This window comes from Poecilia reticulata, chromosome 18, assembly GCF_904066995.2.
Source record: "Poecilia reticulata chromosome 18, P_reticulata-male-v2, whole genome shotgun sequence".
In the NCBI taxonomy this organism is placed as follows: domain Eukaryota; kingdom Metazoa; phylum Chordata; class Actinopteri; order Cyprinodontiformes; family Poeciliidae; genus Poecilia; species Poecilia reticulata.
The window spans coordinates 28,835,887-28,852,324 of record NC_088847.1 but is presented as its reverse complement, the minus strand read 5'-3'; the positions used below and the strand labels follow the sequence as shown (position 1 = coordinate 28,852,324).

Below are 16,438 nucleotides of genomic sequence, written 5' to 3'. Positions count from 1 at the left end.
CTCGTCTACAATTAACTTTATCCTGCTCCAGAATTGATATTACTTCCTGTATTTTGACTTGTTGTTGACAGAAGGAAGATATTTACACTTGAAACTAAACAAAAATACTTTGTAGAATTTTGTGTTTTTGTTGTGAGGACAAAAAATATAACTTGGTAAGAAACTTCGAAATTCAAACTGAATTGTATTAGAAAATCCAGACTAAGTAGATGTGTCGGTTTATGTGAAAGTCTGAAGACGAATTATTAACCATTTCTGCAGGAGGCAGGTGGGACTTTCCCTTTGTTATCGGCACAACAAACTGCTTGTCATACAAAAACTATCAGACCAATACATGAGAAAACCCTCAGGGGTGTGAGGGAGGACGGTTCCGATCGAAGTGATGCAACTCTGCCGCGTGATTTCTTTCATGTGGCTCCTGTGGTTCTCTGTTCAGTTGAAGGTCAGCGAAATTGTAGCTGTATTTCCTACTAGGAAACATTAGACAAAAAAAAGTGTCTCTTCTTAGTTTTTATGGAAACTGTTTGGACAGAAGAAACCCCCCCCCCCCCCCCCTCCCCCCCCGAGTTCAGGCATCAGTAAAACTCCAATCAACTAGAGCAAAATTTAAATATTGAAAGTCGTCAGCCATCCCTGCCAGCATTGCCCAGGTGGGCCCCATATGGGGGAAAAGTAGGGCAGACCAGATGGGTCCCATATGGGGTTTGCTAATTTAGGGCCCTCCTAGGCTGTGGCCCTAAATACCCATGTGGGGCCACCGTGGAACCCGCAGACAAACCCATATGGGACCCATATGTCAGCCCTCCTTTCCCCCATATGGGGCCCACCTAGGCATGCTGGCTGGGATGCTGGAAAGTACAAGTACAATCCTAACCGAAGAGTAAAAACAGCACAGGTAGGAAACAATGATCTCTGTATGAGACATTTTAGACTTTTTAATGTCTTGTTTACTTTGTAGGATCTTAATTTCATTTGTAAAATTCATATCTTGCGTTTATTTGTTTATTTGGATATCCGATGCTTCTAAAATCAACTCAATCACTTAGGATAAAACACCCAGACGTTTTTTTTTTTCAATAAATCAATCTGTTTTGGTGTCTATAAAACGAGCCGTTCCAAAAATCTCATGATTGTAAAGTCACTCTGCGCCGTTACCTAGCAACCCCAGTTGAGCCCAACCTGTTACCTAGCAACGCAAACGGAGTTCCAGCCTGTTTGGTCAGCTGGTTTTACTGCTGCATTGTTGGGAAAAGACAAGTGTTTTGTTGTTGATTTATCATTAGCTGCATTCTAGTTGGATGTGCAGGAGGCTCTACTGGTGATTTTCAAAGATCAGCCATTTTCACATGCGAGTGTAAACGTTGAGTTGAGGGGGCGTGGCTAGCAGCAGCTAATTTGGATTTAAAGTGACAAGGCGCTCCAAAGCAGCTCATACTGAATGGGAGAACTGAGACTAAAATCTGATTATCTAAGAAAGATCTTAGATAATCAGATGTTTTGTGTAGACCATAGATCTGTCCTAACCTGTTCAAAAAAACCCATCATAGGTCACCTTTAATGTTTAAATGTGTTGTAAATCAAGATGTTTTCATTTACACTGTAGGTGTTTTTCCATGTTTCATTCAATTAACAAGAAGGAAACAAACATGTCTGCTGGACTGAGAGGTGAAAGTTTGTCAAAACCACTCAGTAATTATTCGAAGCATCTGGAGTTTCACTGCGACTCTACGCCTCCTGGTTATTTTCAGGTTTCTACAGGCTAAGCGAAAACGTTACTATTTGGTTTCTTTGAAGTGTGGGTGTGCGAGGTAGTTATGAGTAGTCAGTATCTCACCAGCAGCGCATCCTTCAGAGATGAGAGATTTCAATCTGGTTCACATGTAAACTTCTAAATAAATAATTACAATAAAAGCAGAAAGTTCCTGATCTAAACGTTAGCTTTAGCCTCATTCGATACAAAATGTGAAAAAGAGTAATCAAAAATCTATTTAGACATCTGAAAGAACTTAAGTGGGACATCAGTAAATTTCCTGTCTGCAATATTGGAGATTAGAAAAAAATAAAATCACCTGCATTGGTGGAGTTTTAGATGTTGCATGAATTGTTGAAAAGACAATTATCCATCCATCCATTTTCTAACACCCTTGTCCCTTAATGGGGTCAGGAGGTGCTGGTGCCTCTCCAGCTAACGTACCGGGCGAGAGGCGGGGTCACCCTGGACAGGTCGCCGGTCTGTCGCAGGGGAACACAAAGACACACAACCATGCACACACACACTCACACCTAGGGACAATTTGGAGAGGCCAATTAACCTGACAGTCATGTTTTTGGACTGTGGGAGGAAACCGGAGTACCTGGAGAAAACCCACCATGCACAGGGAGAACATGGAGACTCCATGCAGAAAGACCGGGAATCGAACCCAGAACCTTCTTGCTGCAAGGCAACAGCTCTACCAACTGCGCCACTGTGCAGCCAAGACAATTAAAGACAAAAAGGAGATGGAGAATTATGTAAAAAAATAGAAAAGCAGAAATATTTCAACCTAATGAAAAAAAACATCTAATCTAAAAGTACATTACTATTACTTACTTTTGTTGTCATTCTTTGTGGAAATTAAATGCAAATATTACAGGAATAAACTAAAAAAAAGAAATATGGCTTTGCTATATATATAAAAGTTTTATTTTATTCTTTTTAAATTATTGTTAGTCAAAGTTAAACTAAAACAGTTTTTTTCTGTTTTTCACTTTTCAACAGACTTTTCATAACGTGATGTAATGGAGGATTTAAATTAATGCAGAAAATGACAAAACAGTTTAATTTTAAAACCAACACAAAATGTTTTTATTTTAAAACCAACACAAAATGAGCTTCACTGACAGGAAGTTTGATTCATACAGGTTAAAGTTCATGTCATGATAAAACGGCATCATTTCAATGAACGCAATAAAGTTAGTAAATAAAAACGTTCCACAGCTGCTCATCAGTTTGTATCAGAGCATCAATTAAAGCAGTTCCTGCATATTTTTTATCTCTGTACAGTAAAAAAATAATTCATAATAGTTAAACCAAAAATAATTCTTCAGAATTAGAAATTCAAATTCAAAATTCGGGTTTCTGTTAACATGTGAGGCACAAAATATAGATTTAATAAGAAGTTTTTACAAAATTGTACACATTGAGGGTAATTAGGAGACATTAGCTTCTAGTCTTTACAGTTTATTTAGTTTGAGAAACGATAATGTGTAAACAAAATACCATAAAAACTCGTAACTTATAAACGCTAAACTAAAACAGTTTGATTTGACAGCATCAAATGCTGCAAGTTGCAGTTTTTCTGGATTTTTTTTAATAGTCTATAAAAAAACGAATAAAATCACTTGAGAAAAAAAATAGCATTTCATCATCAAAATAGTTCAGGCTAACTTTGGGTTAGCTTCGTGTTTAGCTTGTTGACGTTTCAAGTAAGCAGGGAGGCACTTTGACGAAAAAAGAGAGAAATCTGTAAAGACCTTCTGCTGATTCTGGTGGGAAGGACATTCAGTCTCTGCTTCTGTGTGAATGTTTGGGTGCTATGAAGAAGAGGAGGAAGAGGAGAAGGAGAAAGAAGAGAAGGGGAGGACCGAGGAGGTCGGTGGAGGAGTTAGGAGCTGATCGGACCAGGCCGGATCGTCCAGGTTTATTTCCACAAATGGGCCGCTGGAGCAAACCGCTAACAAAAGAGATACAGAGATAAGATTTAAACTCAGAAATCTACTTGAAAAACACGAGCAAAAGTTCATTTTTACAAGTGATTCATAAGTCAGACATAAAAACACATTTTTCAAAGTAAAAGCTCAAAATTCCACTTAAAAAAAAAAAAAAAAGCAACTAAAGTCCAGAGAAAATGAGTTTTAGTAAACCTGGAGTTCTGTTTGTCGAGGTTTTTCCAAACGTCTCACATGAGATGCAAAGAGATGATGATTGATTGGGGATTTTTGCAGCGTGTGGGAGATCATCGCCCCCTGCTGGCCGATGTTTCATCAACAGAAACTCGCTCAGCAGAGCAACATGTTATAAACTATCTGAGCCAAAAATAATGGAAAATATTCACACACATAAAGTATCATATTACGCTTAATTATTACGCTTCAATAATTACGCTTCAATTATAGTTAACTAACCAAACGCATTAATATTTAAAACTACATATTAAATCTGTTATTTCAATGTTTAAATATGTTTATGTAAATATGTTATTTAAGCCTAATTTATAGCAACATGTTGAATTTATGTTAAACTAGACCTTAAAGTTTCTATTTTTCCATTTTCAGTGGAGCTCCTGCTGCTTTTGTTTCCACCAAAATAAAAGTTTTAAATCCTCTAAAGTGCCTCTAAAACTGAAGCTTCTGGGAAGCTTTGACACTTTAGAAAAGAGTCGAGATCTGAAAATATTTTCTTCACTGAAATATTTGTATAGCACCTGTTGATATTGTGGTATTTAAATGAGCTCACATGGATTGTTGTTGTTTCCGTTCTGTTGCTGCGGCTCCTCGACTGCATCGAAGAACAAGTTGTTGCTGCTCATCTGGTTGGATTTCTTCTCTGCCTGGTCGCCTCCTGATAACGAGCTGCTGCTGGAGGAGGAAGAGGAGGGGGACGAAGATCTCTGCGGGTCGTTAGCCTCTGGGGGATCCTGAAGAGCTGCAGGGATGAAGTTAAAGGGATGGAGTTAAAGGGAAGGAGTAAATGTCTGAATTCACCAAAAACTGGGTCTGGATCATCAAATGTTGCCTTAAAGGGGAAAATTCACTTCTCATATTAATGATTTTTGGTGTCTGGAAAACAAGCCGTTTCAAAAACCTCCTGATTATTAGGTGTGACTGAACAACTGGGAGGATTTTGAAACAGTTTATTTTCCACACATCAAAAATCATCTGGGTGTTTGTTTTTAAACATTTGGGCTGATTTTAGAAGCAGTAGAAACTCAGATGGAAGCATAAAAATGTGAAAAATGTTCATTTTGAATAATCTGCCCCCTTAAACATGCAGGTATTTGCTAAAAATATTTAAATACTTTAGATTTTCAAACACAACAACCAAGCATTTGGTACCGTTCTCTTCCACGTCTGCGTTCTCCTCCGGTTGTGGGCCGGTGCCGTTGGGTACCGGTGTGGTGGAGAGATCATCAGAGATCACATCTTTGTTAGCCGGTTGGTCTGAGAAACAAAGCAAAAACATTCTTACTCAGGTTGTCAACACGTTTTAGGACATTTAGACGGATTTAGTCAGTTACCGAGGTCGTCCAGGTAGACCTGACCGAAGGTGCCAGTTGGTTCGTATGCACTGCTGGAGGCCGGAGGGCGCTGGAGGTCAAACGAGTACGTCTGAAAGACAAACAGATGAATAGAAATTAAAACGTTTAAATATCTTACCATAGTGTGTGATTGCTTTTCTTTAAGGAAACACGGATTCGTTTGTTGTTTCTCACCCTGGACGCCCTGCGGAGCATGTAGAGGATGACACTCAGAGCGATGATCACGATGATGATCAACACCAGCAGGATGTAAGCTGCCGAGAACGAAACCACCAGGTTACCGCCTGATTGTCCTCATTTTAGATTCAATAAATCAATTTCTTCTGATTAAAACACAGAAGAAACAATGAATATCTCATTTGGATGGTCATAAATATTCACATTATACTGAGTTAATTTTGCCTAGTGACCACCAGGGGGCGCTGGAAAATTAACATGACTGTAGTTTCCTGAACCAAAATCTACAAAACAAAACATCTGCATTCAGTAAGGAAAGTATTAATAGCACGAATGACTTGCATCTATTTTAGTATAACTTTGGTCTGTTTTTAATAACAGAGAGATGATGAAACATCCAGCAGGAATCGGGGTGAAAATTCATAACTGGACAACAATGGAAAAGAAAAAATACTCAGTTTAAAAGGAATCAGAGTGAAGATGGAAACTGGAGTAAAAAAAGTGAGCTTACCCCAAGATGAACCGCCTGCCGCCACTGAAAGAAACACATTACATTTAGTTTTTCACTCAGGAGAAATCTGAGTTAATGTTGGTCTCCGTTATTTAAGAGCAGGCGGCCCCTCAAAACAAAACGCTGGAAAATATTGTCCTTAAAGGGGACACCTGCTGCCTTCAGATGGAGTTTTGGCTTCGTAATTTAACGCCTGTGTCTCCTCTAAAAGCTCCAGCTCTTTCTGAAACGCCGCCTTCAGGAAACAATCACAACACGGCTGGTAAAAACCTTTAACAGTTTCACCAGCGTCAGCTGGTTGCTGCTGCTCAGCTGAGGACTGCCGAGCAGCAGGCCTTTGTGCAAAAGGTAGTGATGGACTCTGACCTGAACCTTCAGAGCCACTTAAAGACAGTTACAAAGTCGGCCTTCTGTCACCTGAATAACATTTCTAGGGTTAAGATCTACAGAAATTCTTCCATATCTAGATTAATTCCACCTGATTAGAGTTGCTTTTGAAACATTATAAATAAAACATTAATCAACATTTTGATGTGTAACGACGGCACTTGACAAAATGCAAAGCTGCAATTAATGGATGTGTGTCCTATGACTTTACATTTTTGTGTTTTTATGAACTGTGAACTGCCTTGTAGCTGAAATGTGCTACACAATAAACATGATTGATTTATTGATCTGTGTCTCAAAATATCAATCCGGTCCAGAACGCCGCTGCTGGAGTTCTGACTAAAACCAGGAAGTTAGAGAACATCAGTCTACAGTCCCTTCACCGGCTCCCTGTAGCTCAGAGAATAGACTTTAAAATGCTGTTAGTTCACTGAGTGGCTCAGCACCACAATACTTTAAAGAGCTGCTGCTGTTGCCATAGCAACCTTCCAGACCCCTCAGGTCTTCTGGTTCTGGTTCTGCTCTGCATCCAGAACCAGAACCAAACGAGAAGCAGCATTCAGTTTCTATGCACCACAAATCTGGAGCAAACTTCCAGAAAACTGCAAAACAGCTGAAACACTGAGTTCCTGTAAGTCAATGCTAAAAATCAGTGTAGCTGCCTGTGTCGTACCTCCCTATGTTACCAAAAAGGCAGAACGCGTTACAGGAAAACAGTAAATAAATGCATCTTACATTGAACATGACTTTCTGTGGAAATTCACGCAAACTAAACAAAGACGTCTCTCTCCTTTATTTAGTAACAAGCTGCAGCCGGTTATCATAGATCTTTCAGGATTTAAATCTTATTAGACATAGGTGACGGTTTTTAAAAGCTCGTAAAACTATGAAAGCTTTCAGTTATTGCAGCTAACCACTTGTGTGTCTCGTGTTTGTGAGACTACAAACTCTGGAAAAAGTATTAAACTACAAAAATGGTGGATCTGTAACTATGAGGCAAATTATCTTTAGCATATAAATGGCAGCTAAATGGTAAATATGTGTTTTTGGGTTTTTTTTGTCCTGTGACCGTTAGCGTTCGCTCTGGTTCGCTGGATTGAACTTGGCGTATCTGAATGTGTTCCTGTGGGTTCTGGTGAGCAGTTAGAGAGAAGTCAGACGTGCGAGTCGCTGTGGTTTGACGCAGGAAGACAAAACGAGGCAGAGTGAGAACCTGCAGCCTGCATGAAGCAGCTGAGCTACCTGCTGCGGACGCCGTAGTCGCTGCAGAGGTTGACCCTTCGCTGGGTTGGTCTTCCTGCTGTACAAGAGGAAACAAAAGCTCCATCAGTTAACTCCATCTGACATTCTCTTTGTATTTCAGCATTCTTGGATTTGAAAGCATTTGATGGTTTGAAATGTTTGTTTCATCTCCTGGATTTCTGAGAACTGGCTTCGTGTTTCTGAAGCTTTTCTTGTTCATGGTGGGCTTTGCACTACAACCCAAAACTCACTTCCTGTCTGCTGGTTTTCTAGAACGGCAGCGGCGGGGCGGGTCGATTAAGCTCACATGAAAACCCTTTTTAAAGAACGTTTTAGATAACTTTACACAACAAGCAGCGTCCAAACGACCACATCTGCATTTCATGTGCAGAGATGTGAAGATATGAGGTTAATGATGACAAAACTTTGTTCATTGATGCTGCAGTTTTGTTGCAAATGATGTTTAGCTCACTGCAGGAATAATGGCTTAGATGAAGGTCAGAGTTTGAGCTTTTTTATCTCCAAAAAGTAAAAAAAATCTGCAAATGTGTGTAAAACGTTACAGATTGGATTCATTTTTAATCCTAAAAAGAATACTTTTTGTCATAGAGATGTAGATGCGGCTCCTGCAGCAGTCTGTTTTCCAGCACGTTTGAAGAAGCCTCTGACTGAAGAAAGTCGTCCCTCAATGTAGCACAAGATGGGGAATTTCTAACAGAGCAATTCTGCACTTTTAGTAAAAACAAAGCAACCAAAGGGCAAAATAAATCATGTGAATTCATGTCTATGTGTAATTTTAAGGCCAATTAAACAGATTTATGCAGGAAACTGGAGAAAGTTTCCAGTTGAAATGATTCAAACCATCAGAGATTTTTAGAAAACATGTTTTGTTTTTATGTTTGTTAGAAAAAGTATAGTCAGTATTTGGTTCCTCTGGCAGATAATTCTCTTATAATATGGGAAAAATGTCTTGTTATAAGCAATTATTGACTTAAAACAAGCTGATATTTAATCCTGAATCGTCTCTAATAAGTTATTTTTGTCGTTTTGAAATGTACAAAGATATTTGCAGTAGAAACCAGACCAAAAATCCTTGGTAAGATTTTGAGTTTTTGCAGTGTAGATGTCTGCAGCAGCAGCACCAACACGGTTTCTACCGTTAATATTGAATCATATTGATGTATATTTGATGGTTGAACTATTAAAATATGCAGATTACCAGAAGATTTAGCTCAAATAATCCACAGGATTTCTGCTTCTGACTTTGTTTTCACTTCATCAAGTGAATATAAAAATATTCGGGTTAGTGATGATTGTTACCGTGGTTACTGAAGGTGAGGTTGGGCTCTGACGCGTTGTGGGTGATGGAGTTGGCGTCGATGTGTTCTTCGTCTCCTCCGTGGTTCTGTTAATGTCCATCTTAGGTGTCGAAGCACTAAAATGATCTGTGGCTAAAATAAAGGAGACAAAAAACGAAGAAGAATCTCAGATTTTCAAATTAAAACTTCAAAACGTTGCAGAAAAAACGATAGCATGAAAACAGGATAACTTTAAAATAATCCAGAGTTGATGGATAGGAAACTAAACATTCCTGCACTTTAAGTCAATAACATAAATACTTTCGTTCAGATTCTTTATTGAAATGTGTTTGATCTTTCATTGAAAATTATAATTTTTTAAACTTTTATTCACAAAAACATACACACAAATGTGATGTATTTTTCTATTATGACAATATGTTATTATTTAGTGGGCATCTATAAACTTTATCCAAATTCTTTACTAGGTTTTAACAAAATGCCTGAAAATAAAAACCAGAAAAAGACTTAAATGTCTTTATGATACAAACATAAATAATGAAAAGTATCTGTATCAATATCAGTATCGGTTAATTAAGTATTTAGTGTGAAAAGATTCGTACTTTTTCCACTTTACATAATATTTAGTCACTTATAAACCATATATTGGAGGTACAATAACAACCATAACACCATTTTCATCAGTATATTACATTTGTGGCATGCATTTGCATTTTAATAAATCATTTTCTAAATGAATTAGTTACACAGAGATCATCTAAAACTCAGTCCTGTAACGTTTTTAAAGCTAATTTTCACAGAGCAGCAGTGGAAATCATCAAGATGAAGACACAGCTAGAAAGAGATCAAAATAAAAGCAACATTGATCACAATATTTGATGATTTAATGATGGTAATCAACAAAATATAACACCTGTATCTGGTTTCTCAGTTGGATTTATAAAACTCAAAAGAAGACTGGAGAAACGAGGAGAGAAGAGAGAATAATTTCTCTTAGTTGGGATAAGTTGAGCTCTTTATTTTAGGGAAACGTTGCAAAGTGTAGCCTGTTACATTATTCTGTCAAAATGATGAGGAAAAAATACAACAGTTGATTCAATAATTAAACAGAATCAAAGTCAAATTAGATTTAGTTGATTTATTTAAGAATAATTGAAATTAACGCAGTTATAATTTTGGAGTGACGCTCTGCTCCAAACTCCACACCAGTTGGTGGCGGTAAAGCGCCAATTTCATTGTTTGCCAAGCGCCAAAAACCATAGAAGAAGAAAAAAAAAGGAAAGAGGAGGAAGGAGAAGAAGAATGTGACTTAAACAAGAGCATTTTTTACCATTTTTATTTACATTCACGGTCGTTTTCGTGCCATTTAGTTGTGAGGGATTCGAAGTTTCTGGAACTGAATAAGAAACAGAAAACAAATACGTATAAATAAATACAACTAGAAAATTCTAAATTAAGGAGGCATTTCATTGATGTAGTTGTACAGAAGTGGTCCGAGTTAAAAAAAAAATAAAAAATTAAAAACAGAATTGTGCATTTTGTATTAAGACTTTTAAAATTATTTTAGTTTAGAAATTTCAGGCTTCTGCTGTTAAACAAGTCCTGGGGGCAGAGAAGTCTGTAAGTACCAGGATGTAAGAGTTTAGCTAGATGAGCTAAATGTTAGAACAACCTGAAATACTAAATACATACTTTATCTGAAATTCATCAAACGCTGCAGAATACAGCAAAAAATGTATGCTTGTAGTGATGATTGCGTTTCTATGGAAACAGTTTAGCAGTGTAACCAGATGTAATACTTTACTGTTACATTTACTAGCTTTAGGAGTATTTTTACTACTCTGAACATTTTATTTTTACTTGAGTAACTTAATTGTAAAGTATTTCTGCTGTTACTTGAGTCAAATTTCTGGATTTTCTGAATGAAGAACAAACCAGACTGACACGCCTGCGGTTTGTTTAAGTTTGATCAGGTTTTTATTGAATGAAACTGATTTGGAAAAATGTTCGTTAGTGTGATTTTGTTATTTATATGATTTATCATAATTTTGATCATCAATTTCCAATTAAATTTATATTTTGGTCCGTCTGATGATGTAATTTAAAATATTTAATGATTGATCAGTTGCTCAGTACTTGAGTACTTTTTACCAAATACTTTTTTTACTGTTATGTGTTGGAGTAGTGCTACTCTTACTAGAGTGCAATTTTTGACGCTAGCTTGCTCACTGTATGCTAAAAAAAAATCCCCTTTAAATTTGAAAAATGAATTCAGAAGTGGTTTGAGTTTTGACCAGCAGGGGGCGACGTCTGTGACCAAGATAGAAACTAAAGTAGACTTTGCTAATTCGTTTAAAACAGTGGTCCCCAAACTACGGCCCGCCTCCACATTTGGTCCGGCCCCCTGAACAATACCAGAGAGCATTCAGATTTTTTTTTCATATATTGTATTTTCCGGTTTATATGTGGATTTTTCTTCAACCACCAGGGGGCTCTGTAGCAGGAAGTGTGTCCTGTAAACTGTGGGTGTTTTGTTTTGCATGGCGCATTGCTGCCATCTGTTGGACTTTTAGGGAACTGCTTGACTTTTATGTTATTTAATCAGTGTTTGCTAGCGGTAGAGCAGATGAACACATGTGTTTGTTATGAACGCCGCATTCCAGGTCGGATTCTTCGAAGCCTGTAAGTAGCAGCTTATACTTCAAAACGAGCCTTTATGTTAACATATGAGGAATTCATAAGTTAAAGCTACTTTTCCTCAATTGAATATATACTAGACAGTCCCAGTGACCATTTCACTAACGGTTTTTACCCATGTGCTTTCTGGGTAAAAATCAATCAAGAAACGCGCGCCCCACCTTCCCCCTCAACAATTTCCAGCAGCGCAGGTGATAAACGTGTCACACTTTGCCCCCACCAGAGAAGGGAAAAGTTATGTGGCCCTCACAGGAAAAAGTTTGGGGACCCCTGGTTTAAAATCTCAATCAGGCCTTTGTGGAGCGTCCTTCATAATACTTATGTCGCTTTTTAAAAAGCCTTAAAATAAATTAGCATAATTTTACACAGAATTTTTCAGAAAAATGCACTCTGTGAGGTAAACAAGTCCCACTTTAAGGAATTTGTGTTTTAAAAAAACCAAATGTAATGCAGTTTTTACTTCTATTATTTGCCGTATTATGAATTGTAGAGCTTACAGGATGTGGATATTTTCCATGATAAATCATGTTTAGTAAGTCAGTTTTTACCTGGAGGTGCAGGACGTATCGTCGTAGGTAGTTTTTCTGAAACAGCAGAAGTTGCTAGAGCTGCAAAACAATAAAGATAAATATTACATAAAGCAACATCTTAACATCAAATTTAACAGCTTGTCCTTTAAATCATAATGTAACATAATGTGTGCAGCATGCAGTTTACTGCTAACAGTGACTGACAGTCTTGTTATAGCGCCACCTCCTTCAGATGTGTGAACAAAACAAACTACAGTTGGTGCAACATGAGAGCAAAGAGGTGTTAAAAATCTGATCTGAGGAAGACAACAAAGCATTCATGTTCTTTATTCTGCTCTATCTGCTGCAAACATAAAGATTGGACTGGTGATTAGACCAAAACCTCCTGCACAGTTGCTAACATTTAGCATGAATACTTTAAAGTCAAAGTAAAACCAGAAACAGCAGCTGCAGTCACACTAAGATGTGAGGTTAGTGGTGATTTGTCCACTCTGAATTTCTGTTTAAACTTTTAGAACTAAAAACTGTTGCTTTAATGTTTTAACGCCTTTCTCCTCTCACACAGTTCACCAAACACGTTAGCATTCACTTATCTTAGCATAAAGCTGCTAAACTACAAGCTAGCACTTAGTTTTGCTTTCTTTTAAAATATTTTAGGTGTTTTATTAAATATTTACACAGTGCTGTTCAGATAAATGTGGTTATATGCTTAAGATAATTTGCCTCATAGTTACAGATCCACCATTTTTGTAGTTTAATACTTTTTCCAGAGTTTGTAGTCTCACAAACACGAGACACACAAGTGGTTAGCTGCAATAACTGAAAGCTTTCATAGTTTTACGAGCTTTTAAAAACCGTCACCTATGTCTAATAAGATTTAAATCCTGAAAGATCTAAGTGATTATTTTATCACTGAATTCACTGTTACAACTTCTTGATCATTTTTAAACCTTAATTTAATAATAAACATGTTTTACTTTGGTGTTCCTAAAAGGCAACACAGTTTATCGTGTTCACTGCAAAAACATTAAATCTTACCAAGTATTTTGGTCCAATTTTAGTGCAAAAACTTTTATTATACTTGAAATAAGACAAAACTAACTTAAAAATGACCTTTCAGCGAGACATATGAGCTTATTTAATCTAAATTATTCCTTAATATTGATGAAAAAGTTAGATTTATTGGCAGATTATTTCACTTATAACATGGGAAAAATGTTTTGTTACCAGTGAAACTAGAACTTCTACATCAATATTAAGGAATTATTGATTTAAATAAGCTCATATATCTTTCTGAAAAGTTCCTCAGAAGTTATTTCAAGTGTAATAAGATATTTAAACTAAAATTAGACTAAATATGCTGGGTAAGATTTTGTGGTTTTGCAGTGTAATACTGGAGCTGTGTTTTTATTTACATAAAAGCCATTTCCCATGATGTTATATTTTGATTCTTTTTTCCTGAATTATGAATGGAGTCAGATTTTTAATTAGTTCGGAAGAAGTCCAGTCAAATCAAAGATCACGCTCTTAACTTCCTAAATCTAAACATTGATTTAATTTCTGCATCTTCTCATTCTAATCATCAAATGAAGGTTTTTAATTTTGAGAGTCCTGAACTATAATTAAATCTCATTTAATGCTGCAGCCTAATATTCAGCACCATAATATTGCTTAATGTTCTTATTTTAGCACTTTAGCTCTGATTAAAATGAACTTTCAGTACATTTGGACACACCTCCTCATGAATGTGAACATCGTATTAATTCCTGAACAGAAAATATGCAAATATTGCACTTTTGCACCTACATCACTTTGCATTTGAAAAAAATAACAGTTGATTTTGGCGGAAAGCTAAAAGCTCAGTGCGGCGTGTGCTGGCTCTGCTTCACTTCCTGCATGGAAAGCATCAATTAAATGCATTTCATAGTCTGTGGAAATCATGGAAATGCAGATTTATGACCAAATTAAGGTTTTCCAGATGAGTAAATAAATGACTGCGATGGCTAATTTATGTCCAGCAGCTCATTTCGGGCAAACACTCTTGTAGCATTTGATTAAACTGAACTGAAGAAGTGAAAGTTTTTAATTAGTCGCCTCAGTGAGCATTTCTGTGTTTTTATTATTAAAGATTTGAGTTAAAAAAAAGAAAAGAAAAGTGTGTTAGCAGTTGAAGTGAACTCACCCAGGAAGCAGAGCTGAAACAGCAGCTTCATCATCTTGATTCAAACCGTCTCCCACACTTGATTGTTTTGTCTTTTTACAACAAGAAGCTGTGATCATCAGCAAAGCAGCAGCAGTTTCCCTTTTATTCAAGTTATTTTGTTCCTTTTTCTTTTAAGCTCCTTCCTCTGCGGCGTCTCTCAGTCCTCCACTTTTAGACCTGAAGCTCTAAAAGCGTCTCTCTTCCTTTCTCTCTCTGTTTCTTCCGCCCTCCCCCATCCTCTCTTCTCGCCGTCGCTCTGTTTAGCCTCGCTGTGTTTTTCTGTTGTGTCTTAAGCTTTGCGGTATGAAGAATTCAAATTTGACCGGCGGGCTCTGAGGCCCGATTTCAGAAAGTTTCTCTGTCGTGACGTGGAACCGTGGATGAAATGTGGATTTTTTTTGGACGTTTTTATTATTTTTCACCAAGAATTTAGCAAATATCTGCAGAAAAGAGAGAAAATGTAATAAAAACCCAACTTTGTGTGCATGAAATCTGTTTTCCTTTCCATCTTAACCTTTTCCTTTCCCCTCTTATCTCCCACCCATTGTTCTAAAAACAAACATCACTCTGAATCTTCTTCTTCTCTGTGCCACACTTGTTGGGCGTCTTTCTGTAAATCACTCTTAGTCTCACTCAGTTTTCAGGAACTGAGTCATCGGCCGCAGAGCGAGCTCCACGGCCGCACAGGATGCAACAGTAGCTCTGCTTTCTCGCTGCTTCTACCTCACCAACGCAGGTGTCAACCCTTTTCAACCTTCAGCACAGAGATAAACGTCTAGTCTACAGGTTACATCAGCTCTCCAGCCACTTTCACCTCTTCAAACACTTGTTGGCGTGGAAAAAATTCAATGCATTTTGGGATTTAGGCAACCAGGCGTAGTAAAGACGACAGGCTGAAGGTTAAACAGCATCAGAACGGGGAGAAACGGGGATTTGAGTCATTTTGAAGGTGGCCAGGCTGGTCTGAGTAAAACCGAAACTGTCAATCTGTTTGGGTTTTCACCATCTGTGCCAACTCTCCACGTCTGAAATAGAGAAAAAGTCAAGTGAGGTGTAGTTTGAAAGGTCTTGCTAATGTCGAAGGAGAATTGAATGATGAGGAAAAAGTACCCAGAAAACTTTCTTTGAGGTCATAAAATGAACAGGTTCACTAAATCAGAGGTTCCCAAACTCCCAGGGGGGGGGGGGCGTGCCATTGCAGGGGGGGCGCGGGAAGCCGTCTGGATGAAAAAAAAAAAAATCGAATGCTGTATACGCTGGGTTTTTACCTTAGAATAGCCAACTCTTTGTTATTCCTCTGTCAATTTGATGCAGTAGTGGCTTCCACACTTCCCATATCTGTGTCCTCTGTCACTTTTATCAGCAGTTAAAACTGTTTAATCCTTTGTTAACATGTGGTAACCTGTTTTTCCGAGCCGCCTTTAAACGCAACATGAGCGCTACGACGCTCGCGCTGGGTTTACACCTGTGGGGCAGTGAAGGAGACCTGCTGCTGCTGCTGCTGTGCGGAGCTACGCAGGTGTGTCAGAATCATGGCAGCAAACCAGCAAAACGCAAATAACTTTTCACAGTTTTCCCCCAAACTAACAGACTGTTGAGTAAAGCTGCTGGATGCAGGTAAAGTTAGCTAAATGATGACTAGCTAGCTAATATCAATACATCACCTTAAGCTTAACAAGTAGCCTGTGGGGTTCCGATGTTGTTGTCTATGTTCAGCTACGTACATTCATTCATTTTGCCCCCCGGACAGGGAGTCTCTAAGAATCCTCTCTCTCCCCTCACCCCTCACACGCATCGTTCATCCAGACAGCCATTTGTAATTCATAGGGGGGGGGGGGGGGCACAGAAAATGTTTGGAAATCACTGGGGGAGGAGGGGGGGGGGGGGTTGCAGGAGAAAAAGTTTGGGAACCACTGCACTAAATAATATGATAATGAGTGGAACCACACTACCTGGTCAGGAGAGTCTGGAAGTCCAGATCCATCCTGCGTCGTATGCAGAGGTGAAGGTTTAGAAACACTGGAAGGTGTAACCATAAAAAGAAAAAGAAAAATTTTATATGACAGAGGTAATTA

The 16,438-nt window shown here is 38.0% G+C and overlaps 1 protein-coding gene across 4 annotated transcripts; it reads right to left on the bottom strand.

Moving 5' to 3' along the window:
• Positions 1-2,816: 2,816 nt before the first annotated feature.
• LOC103480821 (uncharacterized) lies at positions 2,817-15,421 on the bottom strand. 4 transcript variants are annotated; one of them, XM_008436006.3, is made up of 11 exons: positions 14,343-15,421; positions 12,179-12,238; positions 10,264-10,329; positions 8,935-9,065; positions 7,615-7,672; positions 5,986-6,009; positions 5,472-5,551; positions 5,277-5,367; positions 5,095-5,199; positions 4,496-4,684; positions 2,817-3,713 (listed from the first exon to the last, which is right to left on the bottom strand). In XM_008436006.3, the coding sequence occupies exons 1-11, from the start codon at positions 14,374-14,376 to the stop codon at positions 3,574-3,576; spliced, it is 978 nt and encodes a 325-aa protein (XP_008434228.3). In that variant the 5' UTR covers positions 14,377-15,421; the 3' UTR covers positions 2,817-3,573. The 4 variants fall into 4 exon arrangements, with proteins under 4 accessions (XP_008434228.3, XP_081455830.1, XP_081455832.1 ...); XM_081599704.1 differs by having other exon boundaries at positions 7,615-7,669; XM_081599706.1 differs by having other exon boundaries at positions 8,935-9,059.
• Between the last annotated feature and the right edge of the window lie 1,017 nt (positions 15,422-16,438).